General features: G+C 44.3%; 1 protein-coding gene across 2 annotated transcripts in view; it reads left to right on the forward strand.

Annotated features, from left to right (window-relative positions):
* Window positions 1-23,792, forward strand: part of BPHL (biphenyl hydrolase like) — a 36,975-nt gene that overhangs the window by 9,518 nt on the left and 3,665 nt on the right. For both annotated transcript variants that reach the window (XM_012768413.3, XM_076010435.1), the window contains exons 3-6: window positions 445-611; window positions 2,415-2,568; window positions 11,954-12,085; window positions 15,264-15,387. In XM_012768413.3, coding sequence (XP_012623867.2) covers window positions 445-611; window positions 2,415-2,568; window positions 11,954-12,085; window positions 15,264-15,387 — 577 coding nt within the window. The remainder of the gene's footprint in view (window positions 1-444; window positions 612-2,414; window positions 2,569-11,953; window positions 12,086-15,263; window positions 15,388-23,792) is intronic.

Here is a 23,792-nt window from a genome sequence, read left to right on the forward strand (position 1 = left end):
CTCATAAATTTTTTTACAGATAATATAGAGATATCTTTCATTTGTAAGTCATTACAAAAAAGAAAAAAAAAACAAAGCATATCATATGTATAATTTTATTTCTATACAGTTTCATTAATTCTTTTTTTTAAAAAAAGGAAGATTAAGTAAAGCCATATTGAAAGTACTGAAATAATAAGAGGACCAAAGAATCGAGCCCTCGGTCCTTCTCAAAATAGCCACCAGGGGGAGGTCGCAGGCAGATCCCAACTCCTGCGGGAAAGGCAGTCCGCCTGAGAGCGTGGCTTAGGTCCCTGGAAGACTACTTTCCTGATGGATTCTGGCGGCTAACTTGGAGTAGAGACTGGCTACTGTGCTTTAAGATTGTCGTTGCTTCTGTCTTCACTGCAATGTGTTTGATACAAGGAAAGCATTTGCCTGGGGTAACAGAGTGGCTGTTTTCAGGAAGTGGAGAGACTGATTTTGGACCCCAGCTCCAAAGCCTGAGTAAGAAGCTCTTCACAGTGGTCGCCTGGGATCCCCGAGGATATGGACATTCCAGACCCCCAGATCGAGATTTCCCAGTGGACTTTTTTGAAAGGGATGCAAAAGATGCTGTTGATTTGATGAAGGTGGGTCTCTTAGGGAGGCGCTCAGGGCAGGGAGGGTGGGTGGACCTGTCTGCATTTATTTTGTTTTATTGTTCTTTCTTTCTACAAAGCCAATACCATGGGGTTCCTATAGAAAATTCAAAGAGTTCAAATAGATGTAAAGAAGAAAGTTGAAATAGCTCACAATCCAGCTATCTAAAGACACCATTACTGAGACTTTAAGGCTCTGCCTTTCCGGCCAGCATTGTTATCAGACGACACCTGACATTTTTCCGCCTTACCATTTTCACTGCACAATTTGTTGAGGAGATACTTCCATGTCACCAAATACACATTTACATCAGTCTTAAGCCCATCAGGTGGATGTACTGTGTCTTACTTCACCCATCTTCTGATGGTAGATAACTAATTTAATTTTTTTTTTTTTTGAGACAGAATCTCACTCTGTTGCCCTGGCTCGAGTGCCGTGGTGTCAGCCTCACTCACAGCAACCTCAAACTCCTGGGCTCAAGCGATCCTTCTGCTTCAGCCTCCCGAATAGCTGGAACTACAGGCATGCGCCTCCATGCCCAGCTAATTTTTTCTATTTTTGGTAGAGATGGGGTCTCACTCTTGCTCAGGCTGGTCTCGAACTCCTGAGCTGAAGCGTCCTCCCGCCTTGGCCTCCCAGAGTGCTAGGATTACAGGCATGAGCCACCATGCCTCCGGCTAATTTATTTATATATATATTTTTTGTTTGTTTGTTTTTGTTTAGTTGTCCAGCTAATTTCTTTTTATTTTTTAGTAGAGACAGGCGTCTCACTCTTGCTCAGGCTGTTCTCGAACTGCTGAGCTCAAACCATCCTCCAGCCTCGGCCTCCCAGAGTACTAGGATTATAGGCATGAGCCACCACGCCCAGCCAACTAATTTAATTTTTAACTTGCCTTTTTTTGTGATTATAAATAGCACTGCAGTGAACATTCTGTTGTTCATGGCCATTTTAATTTTCATTTTTTTTGCCATTTTAAATAATGTTGTTGCGGATGTCCTGGATGGAGCTCCTAGCACACTTGTGGGAAAGTGTCATATGAATTTAGGAAGCAACTTGCTGAGTGAAGAAGATGCAAATGTTCATTTTATAAGATAATGCCAAATTATTATCCATAGTGGTTATACCAATTTATAGTCCTGGCAGCAAATACCACTGACTAATATTTGTTAATTCTTTACCTTAAATATTCCTAGCCATTCTATTCTTACTTCTAGGCAGCCTCTCGCAGATGTAATCTTTGTCTGTTTCCTTGCCAAACACATTTTCAGATGCTGCTTGATTCACCCAAGGACTAACATAACCTCTTACCACACCTTTCGCTGACAGCCCAGTTCGAGCAATGCTACCCACAGGTGCAGTCAGTGGCTTTACCAGATGCCACACGTCACTTCCTCCAGCAGATCTCAAGGTCCCCTCTCTGCTCTACAGAACTGTTCTCAAAGTTCTTGCTCAGGCATGTGCATACTCTTGCACAGACACACACAGAGTATTTGTCATATCTAAGTATAACCGGTCTTTGTTGATTCTGGTTCCTTGAGATTTATCCAACCAGAAGATGTAGTTCCCTCATAATTCAGACCCATACTATATTCTTAGGTTTTTGTGACAATTATTACACCAAAATTAATTGAGAAAAAAGATTATGTAATCAAATGGTGGATGCTAGGATTTTTCTTTTATTACTAGTTGATAGTCTGACCCCACACCTGTATTGATTCTAAACATTAGTGGCTCTTGGGTTCTTTCAGCAGAGGAGCAGTAACCTGTGCTGTGCATCTTGTATTTGTCACAGACACTGAAGTTTAAGAAGGTCTCTCTGCTGGGGTGGAGTGATGGCGGCATAACCGCACTCATTGCTGCTGCAAAATATCCCGCTTATATCCACAAGATGGTGATCTGGGGCGCCAACGCCTACGTCACTGCTGAGGACAGCGTGATTTATGAGGGTAGGTTCTGCCAACCGGAGATGCCCTGACAATGGATGATTCTCTTCTCTCTCCCCTTCTCATCTCTTATTTTGAGATGTGTTGACAAGTCATATCTGCTTCCAGTTCTCAACTGCAAGGTAGGAAAAATAATGAGTTCTCAGAAAAGTAATACAGTTTAACCAGTCTGAGTTTTAAAGCTTTCTATTTCCAGGAGTGAAACTTTCATGACTCAAGAAAAGGCTAAGTAAAAGCAGCATTTCCATTTACTACTGCTACTAGTGAACTTCAAGGAAGTGAGAGGTGATGTGCGATGTTATTTATAATTTCATTTAAAATAATGTGAGTATGAAAGGGAGCATTGAATTCAAATATGAAACCTTATATTTTGATTAAAGAATTTCTGTGCTATTCATATTTTTTAAGGTTATCCTTAAGGGTTTTCTTTGAGGTTTTTGGATGTACTGAAAAACTAAATCCAGCCTGCCTCCTGCCTCTGTAAAGCCTGGGCACTAATCAAGGAGGCTAGTGCTGTGAGTCACAGAGACCAAGCCTGGCGTCCCTCTGCTCCCAGCATTGCTGCCCAGGCCTGTGCTGGTGGCCACTCCATGTGAGTGACAGTTGACAGGCTCCAGGCACCCAGTCATGGAACTTTAGTCAGCGACTAAAGTTGCTCAGCTCCAGCCAGCCGCCCAAGTTGAGAGGACCAGGCTCTCAGGAGGAGAGAAGAGTGCACCAGAGTCTGGGAGCTGCTGGGGCAAAAAGTGAAAATTGACCTGGGCTACCCCACTGCCATCACCTGCCAGCCTGGCCACTGGGAACCTCCTTTTTATGCCAGTAGCTTTTTGTCCCAGTGTGATTCTAGTGGACCACACATGGCCCTTCCCAGGCAAGTCAGGTGTCCCCCCCTCCTTTATATAAGTATCTACATAATATCTTTGATTTTTGTCTCTTGACCTATATAGCCTAAAATATTTACTCTGTGGCCCTTTAGAGAAAAAGTGTGCAGACCCCTGCACTAGAATATCCCAGGTCTGGTCTTTTTCAGCTATTCTGCAGTTCACATGACTTTTGACTAAGCTACTAACAGCAGGGTTCTGTTGTAGAATCTTAGTTCTTAACAGTCTGCTTTATAAAGAAATATGAAATGCGTAAAGGGTGAGTCTGATGTAGTTACCAGTGCTAACCTGTATTCCTGCTGTGCTTACTGTGTTCCCACCTGGTGGCTGTCTTGTGCAGAGTGAACCATTCCACTCTTGCTGGCATCCCCTCCCGCTGCCTCTGCGAGACCAAGCAGGTGCCCCCTCTGCTCCCAGCATTGCTGTCCAGGGGCTGCGCTGGTGGCCACTGCATCTGAGTGACTGTTGGCAGTCACCAGGCACCAGTGAGGGAACTGTGCGCTCCCTTAGGTTTTCCCTCCCTCTCCTGTGTCATTGACCCCTCCCTACCAGATCCTTACTCTCAGCCCATAAAGGTAGGCATGGTTCCTCCTCCAAAAAGCTGCCCCTCTTACCTGTAGTTATTGCCTTCCCATTCTTTGTCTTTCCCCAACAAACTTATTGAAGGCTGTCTTCATTCTCTGCTTCTACATGCTCTTCTCCTCTCCTTCCTTCCTCAGTCCATTCTGGCCCACCTCCCACTCTGTCCCCTACAGCACACTCTACTGAAACTGCTCTCACAGAAATAAGTATCAATATAATCTTGTTGCCAAAGCCAGTGGATAATTTTAGAGTTGCTATGGTGTATCCTTACTACACTCTTAAAAGTCTATTGGGTCTGCAGTGATGCCCCTCTTTTTTCCCTTTGGTATGAGTAATTTGTGTCACCTCTCTTTTGTTCCTGGCCAGTCTGGCTAGAAGATTATCAATTTCATTTGTCTTTTCAAAGAACTAGATTTGGTTTTGTTGAATTATTTCTACTATTTTCTGTTTTTAATGTCATTATTTCTGTTCTTTTTAAAATTTTTTTCATTTTTAATTAGTATGGGTACATAATAGTTGTATGTCTTCATAGGGTACATGTGATGTTTTGATACAGGCATACAATGTGAATTAATCAAATCAGGCTAATTGGGGTATCATCACCTCAGGCATTTAACATTTCTTTGTTAGGAATATTCTAACTCACTCTCTTTTAGTTATTTTAAAGTATACCCTAACTTATTGTTGACTATAGTCACTTTGTGGTGCTATCAAATATTATTCATTCTACCTAACTATACAGTTGTACCCATTAACCATCCCCACTTTATCTTCCCTCTGTACTACCCTTCCCAGCCTCTGGTAACCATCATTCTACTCTCTGTCTCCATGAGCTCAATTGTTTTAATGTTTAGGTCACGTATATGAGTGGGAACATGCAAGATTTGTTTTTCTGTGCTTGGCTTATTTCATTCAACATAAAGTCCTCTAGTTCCATCCATGTTGTTGCAAATGTCAAGATTTTTCTTTTCCATAGCTATATAATATTTTGTTGTGTCTATGTACCACAGTTTCTTTATCCATTCATATGTTGATGGACACTTAGGCTGATTTTATATCTTGGTTATTGTGGTTAATACTGCAATGAGAATGAGAGTACAAATACCTCTTCAATACCTTTGGATATCTACCCAGTGGTGGGATTACTGGGTCATATGGTAGTTCTATTTTTAGTTTTTTGAAGAACCTCCATACTGCTTTACATGGTAGTTGCACTAATTTACATTCCAACCAACAGTGTACAGAGTCCCCGTCTTCCCATCCTCACCAGCATTCATTATTGCCTGTCTTTTTGATAAAAGCCATTTTAACTGGGGTGAGATGATATCTCATTTTAGTTTTGATTTGCATTTCTCTGATAACTAAGGATGTTGAGGATTTTTTTGTACACCTGTTGGCCATTTGTATGTCTTTTTTTGAGAAATTTTTATTCAGATCCTTTGCCCATTTTTTAATCAGATTATTTGATTTTTTCCTAGTGAGTTGTTGGAGCTCTTTATATGCATATATTCTAGTTATTAATCCTTTGTCAGATGGGTAATTTGCAGATATTTTCTCCCATTCTGTGGGTTGTCTCTTCACTTTCATTTGCTGTACAGAAACTTTTTAGCTTTATGTGATCCCATTTGTCCAATTTTGCTTTGGCTGCCTGTGCTTTGGGGGTATTACTCAAGGAGTCCTTGGCCAGACCAGTGTACTAAAGCATTTCCCCAATGATTTCTTTTAGTAGTTTCATGTCTTAGATTTAAGTCATTAATCCATTTTTGTTTGATTTTTGTATATGGAGCGAGATAAGGGTCCGGTTTCATTCTTTTGCATATGGATGTCCAGTTTTCCCAGCACCACTTATTGAAGAGACTGTCCTTTCCCCACTGTATGTTCTTGGCACCTTTGTTGAATATAAGTTCACTATAGATGTGTAGATTTATTTCTGGGTTCTCAAATCTGTTCCATTGGTCTATGTGTCTGTTTTTATGCCAGTACCATGTTGTTTTAGTTATTATCTCTTTATTATTATCTTCCTTTGAGTTTTAATTTGCTTCCTTCTCCCTACCCCCTGTCTCAAAGTAGAAGCTTAGCTTATTGATTTGAGACCTCTTCTCCTTCCTAATATAAGCATTTAATGCTATAGATTTCTCTCTAAGCACTGCTACATCTAAACAGTCTACAAATTTTGATATGTTGTATTTTTATTCAGTTAAAAATATTTTCTAATATGTCTTCAGAGTTCCTCTTTCACCCATGGTTATTTAGAAGTATATTATTTAATTTCCAATTATTTGAGGTTTCCAAGAAACCTTTCTGTTATTGAAATCTAGTTTAATCCCATTGGTTCAGAAAACACACATTGCATGATTTTAATTCTTTTGAATGTTATGGTTTGTTTTATGCCCGAGAATGTGGTCTTCCTTGTTCTAAAACTGAACTTATTATTTCATGGCCCTTCCCACACCCACCGTCACTGTCTCAGGGATGGCACCCAGTGTGCCGGTCATCTAAGCCAGAGTCATCCCTCAGGGCCCAGTCCTCCTCTCCCTCTGCATTTAACTCTGGCCGCATGCTGCTGGTGCCAGGTTCGTGCTGCCTCTCAAGTTATCCCCGCCTCCCTCCCATCATTCTCCTGAGAGGCTCTTGGCCTCTCAGGGTAGGTTTGTCCTCCATAGGAGAGTTTCCTTTCCAAGGCAAAAATCTGATCATTCTACTGCAGTACTTAAAACTCTTCAGTAACTTAAATCCAAGCAACATGTCCAGCCTCATCTCCCTTTTCCCTCATCCTTCTGGGCCATCTCCCTCATGGGGTAAGTCACCGTTCCCGAAACCAGCTCTCCTCTTCATGCCTCTTTGCCTTTGTTTCTGCTGACCTGCTGTGAGCACTGGCCTGAGGTGGCCCCCTCCTCCTCAGTAAGGCATCTTGACCCCTGACCCAGCTCTGGGGGCACTTTGTCTGGGACAGCATCCCAAGTGCTGATACCCAATGGTGCCCACCCTTCGGGGCCGGTGATGCTATGCACATGCCTGCATCGTGGCCCGTGGTCCCAGCACTGTCCTCTTCCTACACTCTCGCCTCAGTCACTGCAGAGGGAACGCACTCTGCAACTGCCCTGGCTTTCCTTCCTCCGTGAGAACAGAACAAAACTCCTCTCCATCTCACGGCCCTCTTTACTGTCCGACATATCTCTGCTTCCCTTCTGGGCTGTTTCCACTTCCCTGTTCCCCAGTCTCTCCTAACTTGCGTCAAGGTGGCTCTGACCTTCTAGGCAGTGGAGACAGAGCCTTCGTGTCACCAAACCCCCAGACACGCCCCTGCCTGTGTTCCCTGGTCGTTCTGCAGTATTTGAGGATGTGCTCATGATGTGTGGTCGTAGCGTGTTGATCACACTCTCTTTTTGAAGCTTTCTCTGTCTTGAAGTTCTTGCCACCGTGTCCTCCCTACTTACCCGTTCTGTCTCCGGCTGTTCTCTGGCTGTGACATGTGCCCACTTCCTTCTGTGGGCTGTGATATTGGGCGTCTTCCAGGCGCTGTCCTCGGTGCTCTGCTCTTCTGCTCTCAAAACCCGAGTAGCTGCACTCAGCCCCTAGTTACACCTAACTCCCAAATCCCACACAGTCAACTTTTTTATTGCCTTATTCAACTTTTTTATTGCCTTATTCAACTTTTTATTCAATTTTATTATCCGGTTGCCCTACCTTAAACTCAGTCTGTCTAAAATTGAACACATAATCTTCCCTCTAGACCTGTTCCTCCTGCTAAATTCTTTATCTTGGTAAATGATACCCACTGGAATATACTATTTCTCCCACAAAAGAACATTTTTAATTACTGTTTATCGAGTGTCTGCCATGAGCTCAAGTCTTCAGCCATACACCATCCTCGGAGGGTAGCTGTTGCCCAGCCTGCTCCGCAGATAGGGAACGGGGCTCAGGGAAGTGTAGACCTGCCGCAGTGGCGCAGCTGGCAGGGCGGGCTCAGGCCTGGCTCTGCATTGTGCTGTGTGGTGACCTCCACACAGCACCCTCCTGCCGCTCCGCTCTACCCCTCCTCTTTGCTTTTTGTGGACCCAACTTGCACTCCCTCCTCTCCACACTGCTCTGACAGCGATGTCATGGCATCTTACTTGAAAAGCCTTCAAGGACACCCCACAGCTTTCCAGGTAAAGTCCAAACTGCTAGGCTTTGTTCATCAGCAAGTGGCCCGAGACTGTGCCTCTGCAGGCCACCTCCCCACGCTTCCGCCTCCAGCCCTGCCACGTGAAACACCTGCTTCCTGCTTCCTGCGGCCTGTGAGCGGGAGCTGCAAAGTGCACGTGCCCTGCTGCTTGCTCCCTTCCTTGCTGGCTTCTGCTCCCCCTGACTTAACTCAAGCACCACATCTCCGAGAGAGCCGCCACCACCACCACTCCTTCCCCACCGCCCCTTTGGGCTCACAGAGCCGTTCTGTTTAGGCAGTCTATTTCCACTGTTGCCAGGAGCATTCTTGTACCTGCCTCCTGGGGCGTAGGAGCAACAGTGTCTCTAGGGTCCAAGCCCACAAGTGAAATTGCTGAGTGTTGTGGGCAGATATACCACATTACAAGTGACAGACTATTTTCTAACGATAAATTTACACTTCCACCAGCAAGATACAAGATTCCTTAACGTCTTCAATAAAAACTTGAAATTGGCCAGGTGAGGTGACTCACGCCTGTAATCCTAGCACTCTGGGAGGCCAAGGCAGGCAGATCGCTCAAGGTCAGGAATTCGAAACCAGCTTGAGCAAAAACGAGACCCCCATCTCTACTAAAAATAGAAAGAAATTAATTGGCCAACTAAAAATATATAGAAAAAATTAGCCGGGCATGGTGGCGCATGCCTGTAGTCCCAGCTACTCGGGAGGCTGAGGTAGAAAAATCGCTTGAGCCCAGGAGTTTGAGGTTGCTGTGAGCTAGGCTGATGCCACGGTACTCTAGCCCAGGCAACAGAGTGAGACTCTGTCTCAAAAAAAAAAAAACAACTTGAAATTGTCAGACTAGTCACTCAAAGATGAGTGTAAAGTATCTTTTTGTGGTCTTAATTTGCATTTTCCTATTACTAATAAGATTGAAAATCTTTTTATGTGTTTATTCACCATTTGGGCTTCTTCCATATTATGAAAGATATTCATATCTTTATTGATTTTTAAATTTTTATTAGGTAACATTTCATACATATAATACCACCTGGCCAACAGGTATACAATTTTAAGTGTAACAGCAAAACAGGCCAGGTGTGGTGGCTCCTACCTATAATCCCAGCACTTTGGGAGGCTGAGGTGGGAGGATTGCTTGAACCCAGGAGTTTGAGGTCGCAGTGAGCTATGATGATGCCACTGCACTCGAGCCCAAGCAACACAGCAAGACTCTGTCTCAAAAACAAAAACAAAACCCATAAAATAACAAAACAAACACCCCAAGGACTCTACACCCAACCCAAGATTAGCACAGTTCCAATATTGTCACAGTGTTACTAATGTGTAGTTTTTAAAAAAATAATCTAATTAATAACCCCTTGAAAGGTAGTTGTGTTGCAAATATCTTTTCACAGCCTGTGGCCTGTCTTTTCACTTTCTTTATGGACACAACTGTTTAATATTAATGTAAGGAAATGCCATAGTGTTTCATATTCTCATTAGCTTGGCGGTTTTGTTTGGAGGTTCGCCATCAGGTTTGCATGTGTCTTTATGCACCTGTCTTTTCAATTCAGGTGTTCCTTCTGAAAGCTTCTCTCTTCTTCTTGAAGTTATTTTTAGAAGTTCTTTAAGGACAGCCCATTAATAGTCACCTCAGTTTTTACCTAAAACTATCTTTATTTCGCCCTCCTTGAGGGGCTGTTTGGCTGGCTGTGAACCTGCAGGAGGATGGTCACTTCTCTGTAACTCTGCAGCCTTCTGCCTCCCTCTGTGCTCAGGGCCTGAGCTTCCTGTCCCACGCCCTGGCTGGGTGGGGGTGCTGAGCCTCCCCGCTCTGCCTGTGTTTTCAGATTTTCCGTCAACCTTTGCTGCAGGCTGTTTCGCTATACTGCGTCTAAGTGCGGGTTTCTTTTTGTTCATCCTGTTGGGAATACATTTGACTTTTGTTCATGGATTCTTTGATCACTTCTGAAAACGTGCACTGCCATTCTTGCAGTGTTGAGCTTCCTTCACTGCCCCGTCCCCTCCTCCGGTCCCGGCAGGCTTCCATGGCCTCGGCTATCTGTCTTCCATGTCTCTTGTGCTTCTGTCTCTGTCCCGTTCTACATAATTAATTGAGATTTCTTACCTAGTTTTATAGTTTTTTCATCAACTTTAAAAAAATTCTGTTTATTTTGTGATCTTTGTTTAGGAGCTAATGTTTGCTTACTCTTAAATCTGGAAACAAACAAAACAGTGAGCATAAATTGAGAATGCTTTCCTTCAGAGAAGAGTTGCATTTGCTGCTCTTGGGAACCAGAGGAGCATACCAAGTTGGGGCCAGTTTTAGCTCAGCTGAAACCAGGAATGTCAGGCTTGGCCTTCACCAGCCACCCGGCTGACGGCTGCATCTCCTCTCGGAGCAGCCCTGCCTCTGGGGTCTTCCTTAGCTCTGTTTTCAGGCCTTTTTCCTCCTACACAAACACACTCAGACCCTCTCATACCCTAGTTTCCGTTGATCACTGCAGCTTCAACAATGCAACAAAACTATGTTTTGAGAAAGAACTAGTTGTTCTCCTGCTAGAAGGGCTTTCAGAGGGTGCGGTCTGCCATATGGCCAGAAGAGAAGCATCTACGGGGAATCTTTTTACTGTCTTCCACTGTCGTGCTGGGCTTTCTGTCCTCCTCTCCCTCCCCGATTTTTCTTTTTCTTCTTCCCAAATCTCCTCCCCACCTCTTAATTTTTTAATTGCTTCTCCACACCCCTCATCTCTTCACTATTGTGCAGAGCAGTTCGGCCGCCCTCAGCCTCTGTGTTCAGCTCACTCCGCTACCGCCAGCAGTGTGAGGCAGTCAGAGGCAGGCACCGTCTCGCGCGGGGATCCAGCCTGCATAGGCAGGTGCAGCTGTGAGCAGCAGTTTTTCCTCCACTCGATTATTCCAGTTCACTGAGTACACACTGAGTACCTGTGGGCTCCTGGCAGCCGGAGCCCTGTATAGATTATTGTTCGATGGGCATTTATTTCATTAGTGTCATATTGTCTTCCAGGTGTACTGTTCAGTAGAAGCACTGTATTAAAAGCCCTCAATAAGCAATATTTAATATACTCAAAAGCATTTGAATTTTTAAATTATCAGTGTGTTTAAGAAATATGGGAAATATTGGGCTAAGTAATTGTATTTGTTGATTCATTTTAAAGGTTGTTTTCAGCTGTTATTCCTTTCCAACTAGTGCATCAGCTATAATATAGTTTGAAGTTGGGAGTTAGCCTTTTACACCCACCCATATTGTTTCAGTGGCAGAAATTAGAATGAATAATTTGTGTACATTTTTCAATATACATAAAAATGAAACTCAGCAAAAAGTCCTCTTTTACAAATAATATCACTCTCACTCAAGTGACCCTAATTAGAGGAATATTTTCTTTTATCATATACCCTTAACAGAAAGCATTAAGTGAAGGTCTCATTTTGTTCACTTGGTAAGTATTTATTGTGGGCTTGTTGTGTGGGAGGTCCTGGTCTAGGCCCTGGGGTGCAGTCAGGGGCAAAGCACAGTCCCTTACAATGGGCATGTGACCTAGGCAGGGGCAGGCGCTCAGCCGTGGGTGCAGGAGACGCTGCAAAGCAGTGGGAAGTGCCAAGCAGAGGAGAGGGAGGGAAGGGCCTGGGCGGTGGAAAAGCGTTGCAGGCAGACAGAGCAGTGAGCATAAGGCTCACAGGTGGCTCATGCTCGGAAGATTTCAGCATAATACCTTAGTATGAGACTGAACTTATCCTTGTCTATGCTTCTGTTTTTCAGGCATCCGAGATGTTTCTAAATGGAGTGAGAGAACAAGAAAGCCTCTAGAAGCCCTATATGGGTATGACTACTTTGCCAGAACCTGTGAGAAGTGGGTGGATGGCATAGGACAGTTTAAACATCAACCAGATGGTAGGTTACCTGGACTACTGAAGGGTTGCTCTGTGGATTAGAGAGGGATCTTCAGTTCCTCCCTTGATGTTGCAGAGTTCCTCAGTGGCTCCTCAGTCCACCCATTGGCCTTCCACACTCACGTGTGCACAGAGAATACTAGTTACTGTGTACAATGCACGCTCTCGCACAAGCAATCAGCCTTAACCTAGAGATAGGACTGCTTGTCTAAAGGGTGACATTCTTGAGTCTTTAATAGCAGACTGTTCTTTTTTCCTTTTAACTCTTTGTGTGTATGATGATAAAATAATTCTCCAGAAGCCTTGGACAGTTCCTATTTTCTAATTCCAGAATGGGTTATGAGAAAACAAATAAGCCACAATATATACACTGTATTTTTCCTGTTTACACATTTAGATGTGTCACACCACTAGGATACTCTGTTACCAGGACAAAAAAAAAGAAGGGAATTTCTGTCATAATCTTCGGCCCCAGCAGAATTAGTATGAGGAGGAAAATACTCAGTTATTTTTCCATCTTCAGAACTAAGTCATATGATCTCAGCTATGAACAAATGTCTGATATTCTTTTTTTTTTTTTTTTTTTTTTTTTTTTGAGACAGAGTCTCGCTTTGTTGTCCAGGCTAGAGTGAGTGCCGTGGCGTCAGCCTAGCTCACAGCAACCTCAAACTCCTGGGCTCCAGTGATCCTTCTGCCTCAGCCTCCCGAGTAGCTGGGACTACAGGCATGCGCCACCATGCCCGGCTAATTTTTTATATATATATCAGTTGGCCAATTAATTTCTTTCTATTTATAGTAGAGACGGGGTCTCGCTCTTGCTCAGGCTGGTTTTGAACTCCTGACCTTGAGCAATCCGCCCGCCTCGGCCTCCCAAGAGCTAGGATTACAGGCGTGAATCTGATATTCTTTATCCGAAAAATTAACAAGACTTCCATTAACAGTAAGAGTTGACATTTTTAGGAGAAATTTTAAATTAAAGTTTGTTTTTATTCAGCTATTAATGTTCATAATGTCTCATTTTTCTTTTCTTTTTTTTAATTGCTGAAAAAATAGAGTAGCTAAGATCTAATCTTGGAGTACATTGTTACAAATTGTGATTGAAGGACCAGTTTCATCTGTTAGGTAATCATTTCCTATATGAGTCATGTGTCAAAACTTTCACAATGAAAAGGACTTTTAGAAATGTTACTTTTCTGGTTTAAGTTGAAAACAGCACATATATGCCTTATAATGATCCTGTTCAAATGCAGTATCCGCCCATAAAAACAAGTCTTTGAAATGTGTTTCTCTTTGTTCCTAAAACAAAAAATGCCATAAAGCAATGTTTGAAACAGTTCTCCATTAAAGAGAGTGACTTTGTAAAATGTAAAATTTCATGCCATATGGAAGAGAGCAGTGAAAAGATAGGGAGATTTAAAAGCAGAAATAGAGTTAAATTAGTAATTCAAAAATATGTCTTTTTTTTTGAGACAGAGTCTCACTTTGTTGCTAGAGTGAGTGTCGTGGCATCAGCCTAGCTCACAGCAACCTCAAACTCCTGGGCTCAAGCAATCCTTCTGCCTCAGCCTCCCAAGTAGCTGGGACTACAGGCATGCGCCACCATGCCCGGCTTATTTTTTCTATATATTAGTTGGCCAATTAATTTCTTTCCATTTATAGTAGAAACGGGGTCTCGCTCTTGCTCAGGGTGGTTTTGAACTCCTGACCTCGAGCAATCCGCCCGCCTCGGCCTCCCAGAGTGCTGGGATTACAGGCGTGAGCCACTGCACCGGGCCCAAAAATATGTCTTGATATAGACTTATCCCCATTCTGTACTAATTAATTTGATAGGAGCCCTTCTTCCATAATTGTACAGTTAAGTTTATGGGTGCTCACTTTAGGGGTTAATTGCACAGCTTTGGAGTCAGGTGGGCCTACGCGTGAATTCTGGTTTTGACCCTGGCTTGCTGTCGGAATGGATTTGGGCAGATGACTTAGCATCTCAAAGCTACAGTTTCCTGTCTATTTCCTGGGAGAAACTACCTGCCTCATTAAGCTGTGGTGGGGATTCAGTGAGATACTATTTGTTCAGCTTCGGTGTAGGTCCAAGGACAAAGTAAGTGCTTAATGAAAGGTTGGTATTACTGTATGGAAGTACTTAATGCACAAATAACTGTGGGTGCTCAATGAGTTGAAACATGCAGGCACCATAAGTGCTTAACAGATACGAAGTTTCGTAAACAGTTGTTGACTCAAAGTGAGCACTCACTGACTTTCATTATCATCAGTTGATTATACATTTGGCAGGTGTGTGTCATCGAAGGACAGGAGAGAGAAGCTTAAGAGGCCTCGAGTATTTCCATAGTCAACTGGTCCCCTTCTCGTGTAGCAAGCAGTGACCCCCAGCTGAAGAGGAGGGGAGAGGCCTGGGCAGGGCAGGGCAGGGCGGCATGCAGAGACTGGGCCCAGCCCTCGCAGACAGCAGCGCTTTCCTCTAGACACAGGCGGAAGGAGGGGCGGGGGTGGGAGTAGCTACATTAGGATACCAGGACCCCTAGGTATGGCTCTCTTTATAGCCTCATGGCAACCCCAAGGAAATTATGAGTGTCCCTGTTTGAGGCTTAAGCTCAAAGTGGGTAAGGAGCCACCAAGGTCTCATAGGGCAGGAAATGGCAGTTCAGGGACTATAGCCCAGTTTGTACCAAAATTGCCTCAGAAATGTCCTTACAGTCCCCAAAGGATGTTGGAGTGTCACAGAGGCATGAGTGGTGACCTTCTTTACCATGTGCAAATTGCAGGTTCCTTGTGAGGTACATGTGCTTGGAGGGCTGGCTGGGGCCCCCGCCAACCTTCCAGACAAGATTTGCAGGAAAAAGCTTTCCAGGTGTCAAGCACCCACTGCTGCTCTGCACATTGGGAACTGCCCTGTGTAATATAAAAGGTTACGGGGGTTTTGTTTGGTTGATTTTCCTACTGTTTGATATGAATTGTGGCAAAGCCACTTGTTTACTAGTAGAGCTCAAAAACAAACAAAAAATAGCAGAAGAACAGAAAAGGAAACCCAAAGAAAGAACCCCAGTCACAACTACTGTTCGAATCCAACTACTGTTTTTACAGACAGAGAAACTGAGGAGCAAAGAGCGGCATGGCTTGCCAAGTTGTGTGTCTTTTCACCTCCTAGAACAGTGTTTGTCCTTCAGGTAATATCTGCCGGCACTTGCTGCCCCTGGTCCAGTGCCCCACCTTGATTGTGCACGGGGAGAAGGATCCTCTGGTCCCACGATTTCATGCCGACTTCATACATGAGCACGTGAAAGGGTCGCGGTAAGTCCAGGCATCACCTTAGCACTCCCTGCCCCAGAAGCCCAGAGTAAGCTGGAGAAGCTACCAGTAGGATAAGAAGCAGGAGAAGTTCCTCCATTTTGCCAGTGTCAGCCAATACTACTACTTTATTTAGGATGCCACGGAGGACAGGAGCTCTGAACTGCGGGTAATGGATAATCAGAAGGAAAGGAATTCTGAGACAAATGTCTCTCATTGTTTCTGTGGCTGGCAAATGTGCTAATAGGTGTTAGGTTCTATAACATTGGTGACAACTTCAATTTATATCAATCATTGTTAACTGAAACAATTTCGTATAATTTGGGAATTTTCAGTACAGTTTTATACTATTATAGAAGCACTAACTACCCAGTAAAATAAATTTGTAAAACCAAAAGAAGAAAACAGATTGCTCATTGCTTGCCAGCCATTAAATACTATCATTATTAGCATTTTTGTACCTAGATATAATCATATCCTATATTCAACTCTGAATCCTGCTGTTTTTTCCCCACTTAAAATTACTTTGTAAACTTTGGGTTTTTTTGTGTTTTTTTCTGAGACAGAGTCTCACTCTGTTGCCCAGGCTAGAGTACTGTGGCGTCAGCTTAGCTCACAGCAACCGCAAACTCCTGGGCTCAGGCAATCCTTCTGCCTCAGCCTCCTGAGTAGCTGGGACTACAGGCACGGGCGACCATGCCCAGCTAATTTTTTCTATATATTTTTAGTTGGCCAATTAATTTCTTTCTATTTTTAGTAGAGACGGGATCTCACTCTTGCTCAGGCTAGTTTCGAACTCCTGACTGCAAGCAATCCTCCAGCCTCAGCCTCCCAGAATGCTAGGATTACAGACGTGAGCCACCACGCCCGGCCTACTTTGTAAACTTTTATTAAATAAGTTATTTCAGCCTCGAATATGGACACACCATAATGAGAAACCTATTGTTCAAAGTCACAAAATACCAACATATGCCAAGCCATGTTGGTGGCTCACTTGATTAAAGAGCAGGTACATATCATGTGGTTTGTTTTTTTTTGTTTTTTCTTTTTTTTGAGACAGAATGTCACTCTGTTGCCCGGGCTAGAGTGCCGTGGCATCAGCCTGGCTCATAGCAACCACAAACTCCTGGGCTCAAGCAATCCTCCTGCCTTAGCCTCCCAAGTAGCTGGGACTACAGGCATGCGCCACCATGCCTGGCTAATTTTTTCTATGTATTTTTAGTTGTTGGTTAATTTCTTTCTATTTATAGTAGAGATGGAGTCTCGCTCTTGCTCAAGCTGGTCTTGAACTCCTGAGCTCAAACAATCCGCCCACCTCAGCCTCCCAGAGTGCTAGGATTACAGGCGTGAGCCACCATGCCCGGCCTTCACGTGTTCTCTTAATCCTTATTTCTGCCAACTGACCTTGGACATCAGAGAATCTTAAAAGATATATCAGCAGAAATTCTGTTATTCAGGCCCATAAATTTTTGTATGAAATAGAAGTTTATATTTTAAATACTTTGGCTGACACAGTAGCCAGCTTTTGTTGGCACTTTTATCTGGATGGAAATTCAAAATTGAATAAGTTCATCATCTCCTTTACATGCAGTGGATTTGTATCCTGGGGGTGAAAATGAGGGGTAACTGGGAGATGAGGGGCCCGATTTGTTTTTTTAGAAAATAAACATCCAACTGAGCCTTGATCCCTTCAGAGCCTATATATTAATTTTACACATGTCTGAATCACTCAAGACAACTTCAGAATTCTAGGGAATTCTTTTGAAGTTGGATTTATTAGCAACTTCCCTCCCTCCTTTTCTTCGTCCTTTCTCTCTCCCCCACTTCCTTTCCTTCCATGAGCTAGTTTCTGATTCCTGCTGAGGGCAGCACTACTCTGATGGTTAGTGGTGGTCCTCCCTGTCCCCAAGCCCCCACAGTCCCACAGGGAAAGCAGGCACAGAAACAGTTCCACTGCTTCCTAAGATTCTATTCTGTGAGCTACTCAATAACAGATGTCTATGATTTTTTTTTTTTTTTTTTTTTTGAGACAGAGTCTCACTTTGTTGCCCCAGCTAGAGTGCCGTGGCATCAGCCTAGCTCACAGCAACCTCAAACTCCTGGGCTCAAGTGATCCTCCTGCCTCAGCCTCCCAAGTAGCTGGGACTACAGGCATGCACCACCATGCCTGGCTAATTTTTTCTGTATGTTTTTAGTTGTCCAGCTAATTTCTTTATATATATATTTTTAGTACAGACGGGGTCTCACTCTTGCTCAGGCTGGTCTTGAACTCCTGAGCTCAAACGATCCACCTGCCTCGGCCTCCCAGAGTGCTGGGATTACAGGCGTGAGCCACCGTGCCCAGCCAAGAATTTTTAAATGGAGAAAAAATGCTTCTTAGAGTGTGATAAAATAAGTTACCATAAACCTTTATAATTCCTATATCCATATAGCATTTTTTAAAAACTAAAAGGCATCTCTTTATTCCACATACTAATATTTCCTCCTTTAACATTTCAGTCATGCATCAGAAAATACATTTGAGCATGTGTAATGAATAACCCGTTTGCTTGGAATATAGAGTAAGTGAAGAATAAAGGTAGAAGTTAGGTTACCATTATATTGTAGGTGGACATAAAGGTTTAGTGGAGAAGTTTATTAATGTATTTAGTAGGCAATAAAAGATATTTTCAAACTAGACTTTTATAAAATTATAATACTAAGTCATGTTCATGGTATAGAATTCAAGTAGTATACTTATTAATCCTTCTGAAAGTTTTCTATACAATCTCAATTTTTGTGTTTTATTATATATATTTGCAGTGTACAAGATAATGTTTCCATATAACATTTTATACTTTAAAAAGCATTTACATATAATAGCTAGTTATACTTCACAACAAACTTATGAAAAAATATTACCCATTTTACAGATAAGAAATCAGGGTTGAGAGATGTTAAGCATTCTTTCAAGGTTGCATAGCTAGTAAATTACAAATCCTAGATTTTTTTCCCTCCTAATATAGTGCTTTTCCACCATTGCACAGTTGCCATTTAAAAGCATACTCTTAATATGATGATAAGATGCCTAGAATCATATACTAGGTGACCTGGTTAATTGTCTTCTAGCTTCAGAAATGACAGGTTTTTGCACACTGACACACTTAGTAACTGCAGTGTGTGCCCTTAAAGAGCCAGGTTCAATAACAGTCAGCCTGCGAGAACATTTAATTTAGGAATTCTGTTCCAGACCCATCTCCTAGCAACAAGGTACACCAGTATGGGAGAAAAATAAACCCCTACCAAGCAGATGTTAATTGTTTCAGTAGACTATTTTATGGAAGATCATTTTGTAAGAGCAATAAACTTTAGAACAAATGGATTGAGGGTAAAGTGTTATTAGCAATAACTGTCTAAAACGGGCTTGTATTTTCTACTTACTGCCTTCCTCTGCTGTGAGAGCCTTTTATATTAGGCATGATCTACCATGGTTTATTCTGGACCCCACAAAAGGAAGGTGGATTCTTTGAATACCAAAATCCTACTGTGTTCTGTGCACCGGGCCATCTGACAACAGAGGAACAACTTGCAGTAAACTTGATAGTTCGTTACCTTGCCAGGTACATTTTTTTAAGTTAAACTTAATGGCACAGTCTATCCCTTCACAAGAAGGGATATTATTACTATTTCCTTTACCAAGAAATACATATTATGTGTGAAGCAAACATCCTCAGAAGGAGGCCACACGAAGGGTAGAGCTGCTTTGCAGATCTGCTGCCAGCTCCTGTTAGTTTGTCTTTCCCTCATAGGAAGTCTCGAAGCAAAGAGGCCTTAGAGACATTCAAGTTCATGGTTTTTTGTTTGGTTTTGTTTTTTGTATTTTTTTTTTTTTAGAGACAAGATCTCATTGTCTTACCCAGGCTAGAGTATAGTGGTATGATCAAACTCCTGGGCTCAAGTGATCCTTCTCCCTCAGTATCCTGAGTAGCTGGGACTATCAGTGTGTGCCACTATGCCCAGCTAATTTTTAAAATTTTTGTAGGCATGGGGTCTCACTATGTTGCCTAGGCCGGTCTTGAACTCCTGGCCTCAAGAAATCCTCCCACCTTGGCCTCCTGAGTAGCTGGGATTATAGGCATGAGCCACCACACCCACCAAGTTCAGTGGTTTTACAATTCGTTTTTAGGTAGTTGAACAAACTCTTGTGTGGAAGTTTAAGATGTAGAACACAAAATGAGAGCTGCTCAGATCACAGCAGCGATGAGGAGCTGACGTTAGCCCCAGCACCTGTGCCCCTGTATATCTGGCCCTCCCTCCTGGCCTGAAAGCACTGAGCATCGGTCCCCACTGCCTGGTTAGCCAGCCTCTGTGGGCATGTCCTGCTGCCAGGGTGGTATCGCCCTTGAGGCCAGCCTGGCTGGCTTTCAGAGCATTCCTGCTGAGCAGAGGTTGGCCCCACTCAGACTCTGGGGTTGGTGTGGACAGGCCCTGGAGCCAGCTCAGAAGAGGAGGCGACTGTACAGCAAGGTCCGGCTACATGTGTGCTCAGGTCGTGGACCAGTTGGCGAGGGCTGCCGTGACAAAGTACGCAGACTGGGGCCCCAACAACAGAGGTTTATCTTCTCGCAGTTCTGCGGTCCAAGATCAAGGTGTGGGCAGGGTTGGCTCCCCCTGAGCCCTTTCTCCTCAGCTTGTAGACAGCCACCTTCTCCCCTGTCCTCACGTTGGCTTCCCTCTGAACCTGTGTCCAAATTTCTTCTTATAAGGTCACCAGTCATAATGGATTAGGACCCATTCGTAAGACCTCATGTCAAATTAATTGTCTCTTTAACCACTTCAGGACCAGCGTCGACTATAGTTGACAGCCACAGATGAACGCGCACAGTGACTTTAGCTGACAGCCATGATATGACTTTTCTAATTTTTCATTCACCAAAATAAAATTGTGAACATTTAAAAACAACGTAATGAAAACATATATGTATAGATTACCTATTCTGATTTACATGACAAGTAAAGCTGCCTGTAAAGTAAAAAAAGCTTTCAGTGCTCTCAAGCTTTCCTTATCACACAAAAGCAAGACGGACGCGTCGTCAGTGCACAGCACAGACTACTGTGCGGACTGTGAGCGCGGCTGTGGGCGAGGTTTCGGGGCGGTGAGCGCGGTCCCAAAGTGGTTAAAGACTCTATATCCAAATAAGGTCACATTCTGAGGTACTGGGGATCAGGATTTCAACATATTAATTTTGGGAGGACACAAGTCAGCCCACAACAGTGCTTCTGAGGGGGTGCTCAGATCTCAGGAAGTAGAGGCCCAGCCCAGATCCGGTTCTGGGTTTTAGAGCCAGTTGCAAATGCCCAGCCCCTTGCCCAGAGCTCCTCTCCATCTGTCAGGCATCCCTTTGCCCACCCGAGTCACTCCCCCTTCAGCTCACACTCACGTGTCTCCTCCTCTGCAAGGCTCCCTGGGCTCTGCCTCCACCTCATGCATCTTTCTAAGGTCATGGGGCTCCTGATTCTTACCTTTTCATGTCTGCTGGTGTGGGGATGTCACTTTCCTCCTGTTGAACACTCCAACACCTACCCCAGAAGTGGTCTAGAACATCTTAGAGTGCTCAGTGCTTGTGGAGAGAGAGAGGGACACATGGGGGGCCAAGTCTCCATGGGTACTTTCGTGTGTCACCAGGCCAGGTGGGAAAGAAAAGCCACGTGCACAAAGAGTTGGCATCTGAGGTTTGCGACAGCTACAGGGGACATTTGGGAAGTGGAGTCTTGCTGGAGACTACAGTCAGTATTTGGGGTCCTGAGCAACTAGCAGTGGGCTTACTAGAGCATGAGCAGGGACTCAGACAGGCTGGGGTCGAGTGTGGATTAGTCACTAGCTGTGCAGCACATCACGTTTCTGCACCTCTGCTTCCTCGTGTGGAAAATAGGAAGGTTGATACCTAGCATCTCAAAATATTTTTTTGAGGAATGATTGATGAGTTTGTACATTTAAGACTCAGAGCTCAACACACAGTAGCTGCCACTTTTGTGGATGGAATGCTGGTGTGGGTGCAGGTGGGCCGGGCCCCCAGGAGACGTCAGGTATAGCTTGCAGTTAGGTCGGTGACAAGTTGTCCTCTGTCCCAGCGTCAGGCACCATCATCAGTGCAGGCGTATGGGTATATTAGGGCTCTCCAGAGAAACAGAACCAACAGGATGTGTGTGTGTCTGTGTGCACACACAGAGAGAGAAAGAAAGGTGTGTGTATGTATACTTAGAGAGAAAGAGATTTGTTATGAGGAATTGACTCACACAATTATGGAGGCTGACACATCCCAGGGTATGCAGGGTGAGTCGGCAAGCTGGAGACCCAAGGGAGCTGAAAGTGTGGGTCTAGTCCAAGTACAAAGTCCTGAAAACCAGCAGAGGTGTAGTTCTATTCTAAAAGCCGACAGGCTTGAGACCCAGGAAGAGCAACGTTTCAGCTTGAGTCCAAAGGGAGGAGAAAGCCAATGTCCCAGATTGAACACCACCAGGCAGGAGGAATTCCTTCTTACTCAGCCTTTCTGTTCTACTCACGCTTTCAACAGATTGGACAAGGGCCATCGACACTGGGGAGGGCCATCTGCTTTACTCAGTGTACCAATGCAATGTCACTGCCATCCAGAAACACTCTCACAGACACACCCAGAATAACCAAATGTCTGGGCACCCCGTAGCCCAGTCACTTTGACACATAAAATGAAACACCACAATGGGAAAGGGCTGCGTGCTCCTCTCCATGGAGGCCTTGGCCTTGGGCTGGGTTGCCTGGAGGGGGTGCCACAGGGACTTGGGAGCTAGGATGGGATCTAGCTGCTGTCCTCTGTCTGGACCATAGAAGGGAGGAAAGGGCCTCTTTCTGTAGCTTCCTTGACAATGCAAGTCAGGCCACCAGTGGTAAGATGGCCCTCGTCCTCCAAGGCAGGCCAGTGGAAACCATACCACCAGCTGGGCTGCAGGGAAATTGGCCTAGGTGAAAAAGATCCACACCAGTGACAAGGGTTTGTTTCCAGATCTGTAGAAAAGTGAGGCCAGCTTCTGGGGGCAGGTAGGCACTGCAAGCAGGGCAGCAACTGCAGCTTCAGCTCTGGACCACATGCGCCTGGGGGCATTGGGCTGCCCTCCCCTCTCCTACTGCCAGGTAGCTGTTCCCTGCCATCACAGCCCCCACCCTCAACTGCTTGCTGCTCGGGTGGGAGGGAAAACTGTCAGCTACAGACTCTGCTTGTGGTCACATTGAAGGACTAACTCCAAACAGAATTAGCCAGCGTTTGCAAAGTTGAGTCTTTTGTGTTCAGAAAGAGCGAGGTGGACCCTTTTTAGATAAATCTTACCCACAAGATTTTGTTAAGCCTCTCTTAAAGGAAGAATCTTCCAATTGGAGGTATTGTTAGTCAACAAATACAAATAAACTGTGCTCCTTTGAGTCAGAGCATTTCTTTAATATGCTGTACATAATTAGAACCTTTATAAGGGTTTTTATACATTGTACAGTGCAATACAAAGAATAATAATGACATTTGTTAAATGCTTACAATGTGCCCACAGACCCTGTGCGGTGTACTTCATACGTACGATCTCATTTCATCCTTGGAATAATCCTGTGGGGTAGATACTGTTACTCTCCCCATTTTCCAGATGTGGAATCGTGACTCAGGGAGATGGTATGACCTGCAGCACAGAGCCTGCGTTGGCCCAGACTCATCCTAACTCTGTAAAGCCCATGCCTTTCACCCTGTGATGGCACCTCCAGTTTACACTCAGCAGCCACAGCAAGAAAGCTTTCACTGCAGTCCGAGGCCCCAACTAGGTCTGCACAGTCCCAGCAATTTTGCAAAGGCTTTGTCCTCACACTATTTGAAAGTATCAATCCAGGCCAGATGTGGTGGGTCACACCTGTAATCCCAGCACTTTGGGAGGCCAAGGCAGGAGGATCACTTGAGGCCAGGAGTTTAAGACCAGCCTGAGTAACATAGTGGACCTCATCTCTACAAAAAAAAAAAAATTTTTTTTTTAATTAGGCATGGTGGTGCACTCCTGTAGTCTCAGCTACTAAGGAGGCTGAGGTGGAAGGATCACTTGAGTCTGAGAGTTTGAGGTTGCAGTGAGCTATGATTGTGCCACTGCATTCCAGCCTGGGTGACAGAGCAAGACACTATGTCTAAAAAAATAAAAGCATGAATCCAGTAGCTCCTGACTGCCCAGAAGCAGTCCCCTCCAAGCTGTTGCATTACTGAAAAAGCAGCATCTGATGCAGTTTTGTTTCTTTCTTAACCACTTCGGTACGGCGCTCACTGGCCACGAAACCTCGCCCACAGCCGCACTCCCAGCCCGCACGGCGGTCTGTGCTGTGCATTGACGATGAATCCGTTTTGCTCTTGTGTGATGAGTAAAACTTTAAA

The sequence above is a fragment of the Microcebus murinus genome, chromosome 15 (assembly GCF_040939455.1).
Source record: "Microcebus murinus isolate Inina chromosome 15, M.murinus_Inina_mat1.0, whole genome shotgun sequence".
In the NCBI taxonomy this organism is placed as follows: Eukaryota; Metazoa; Chordata; class Mammalia; order Primates; family Cheirogaleidae; genus Microcebus; species Microcebus murinus.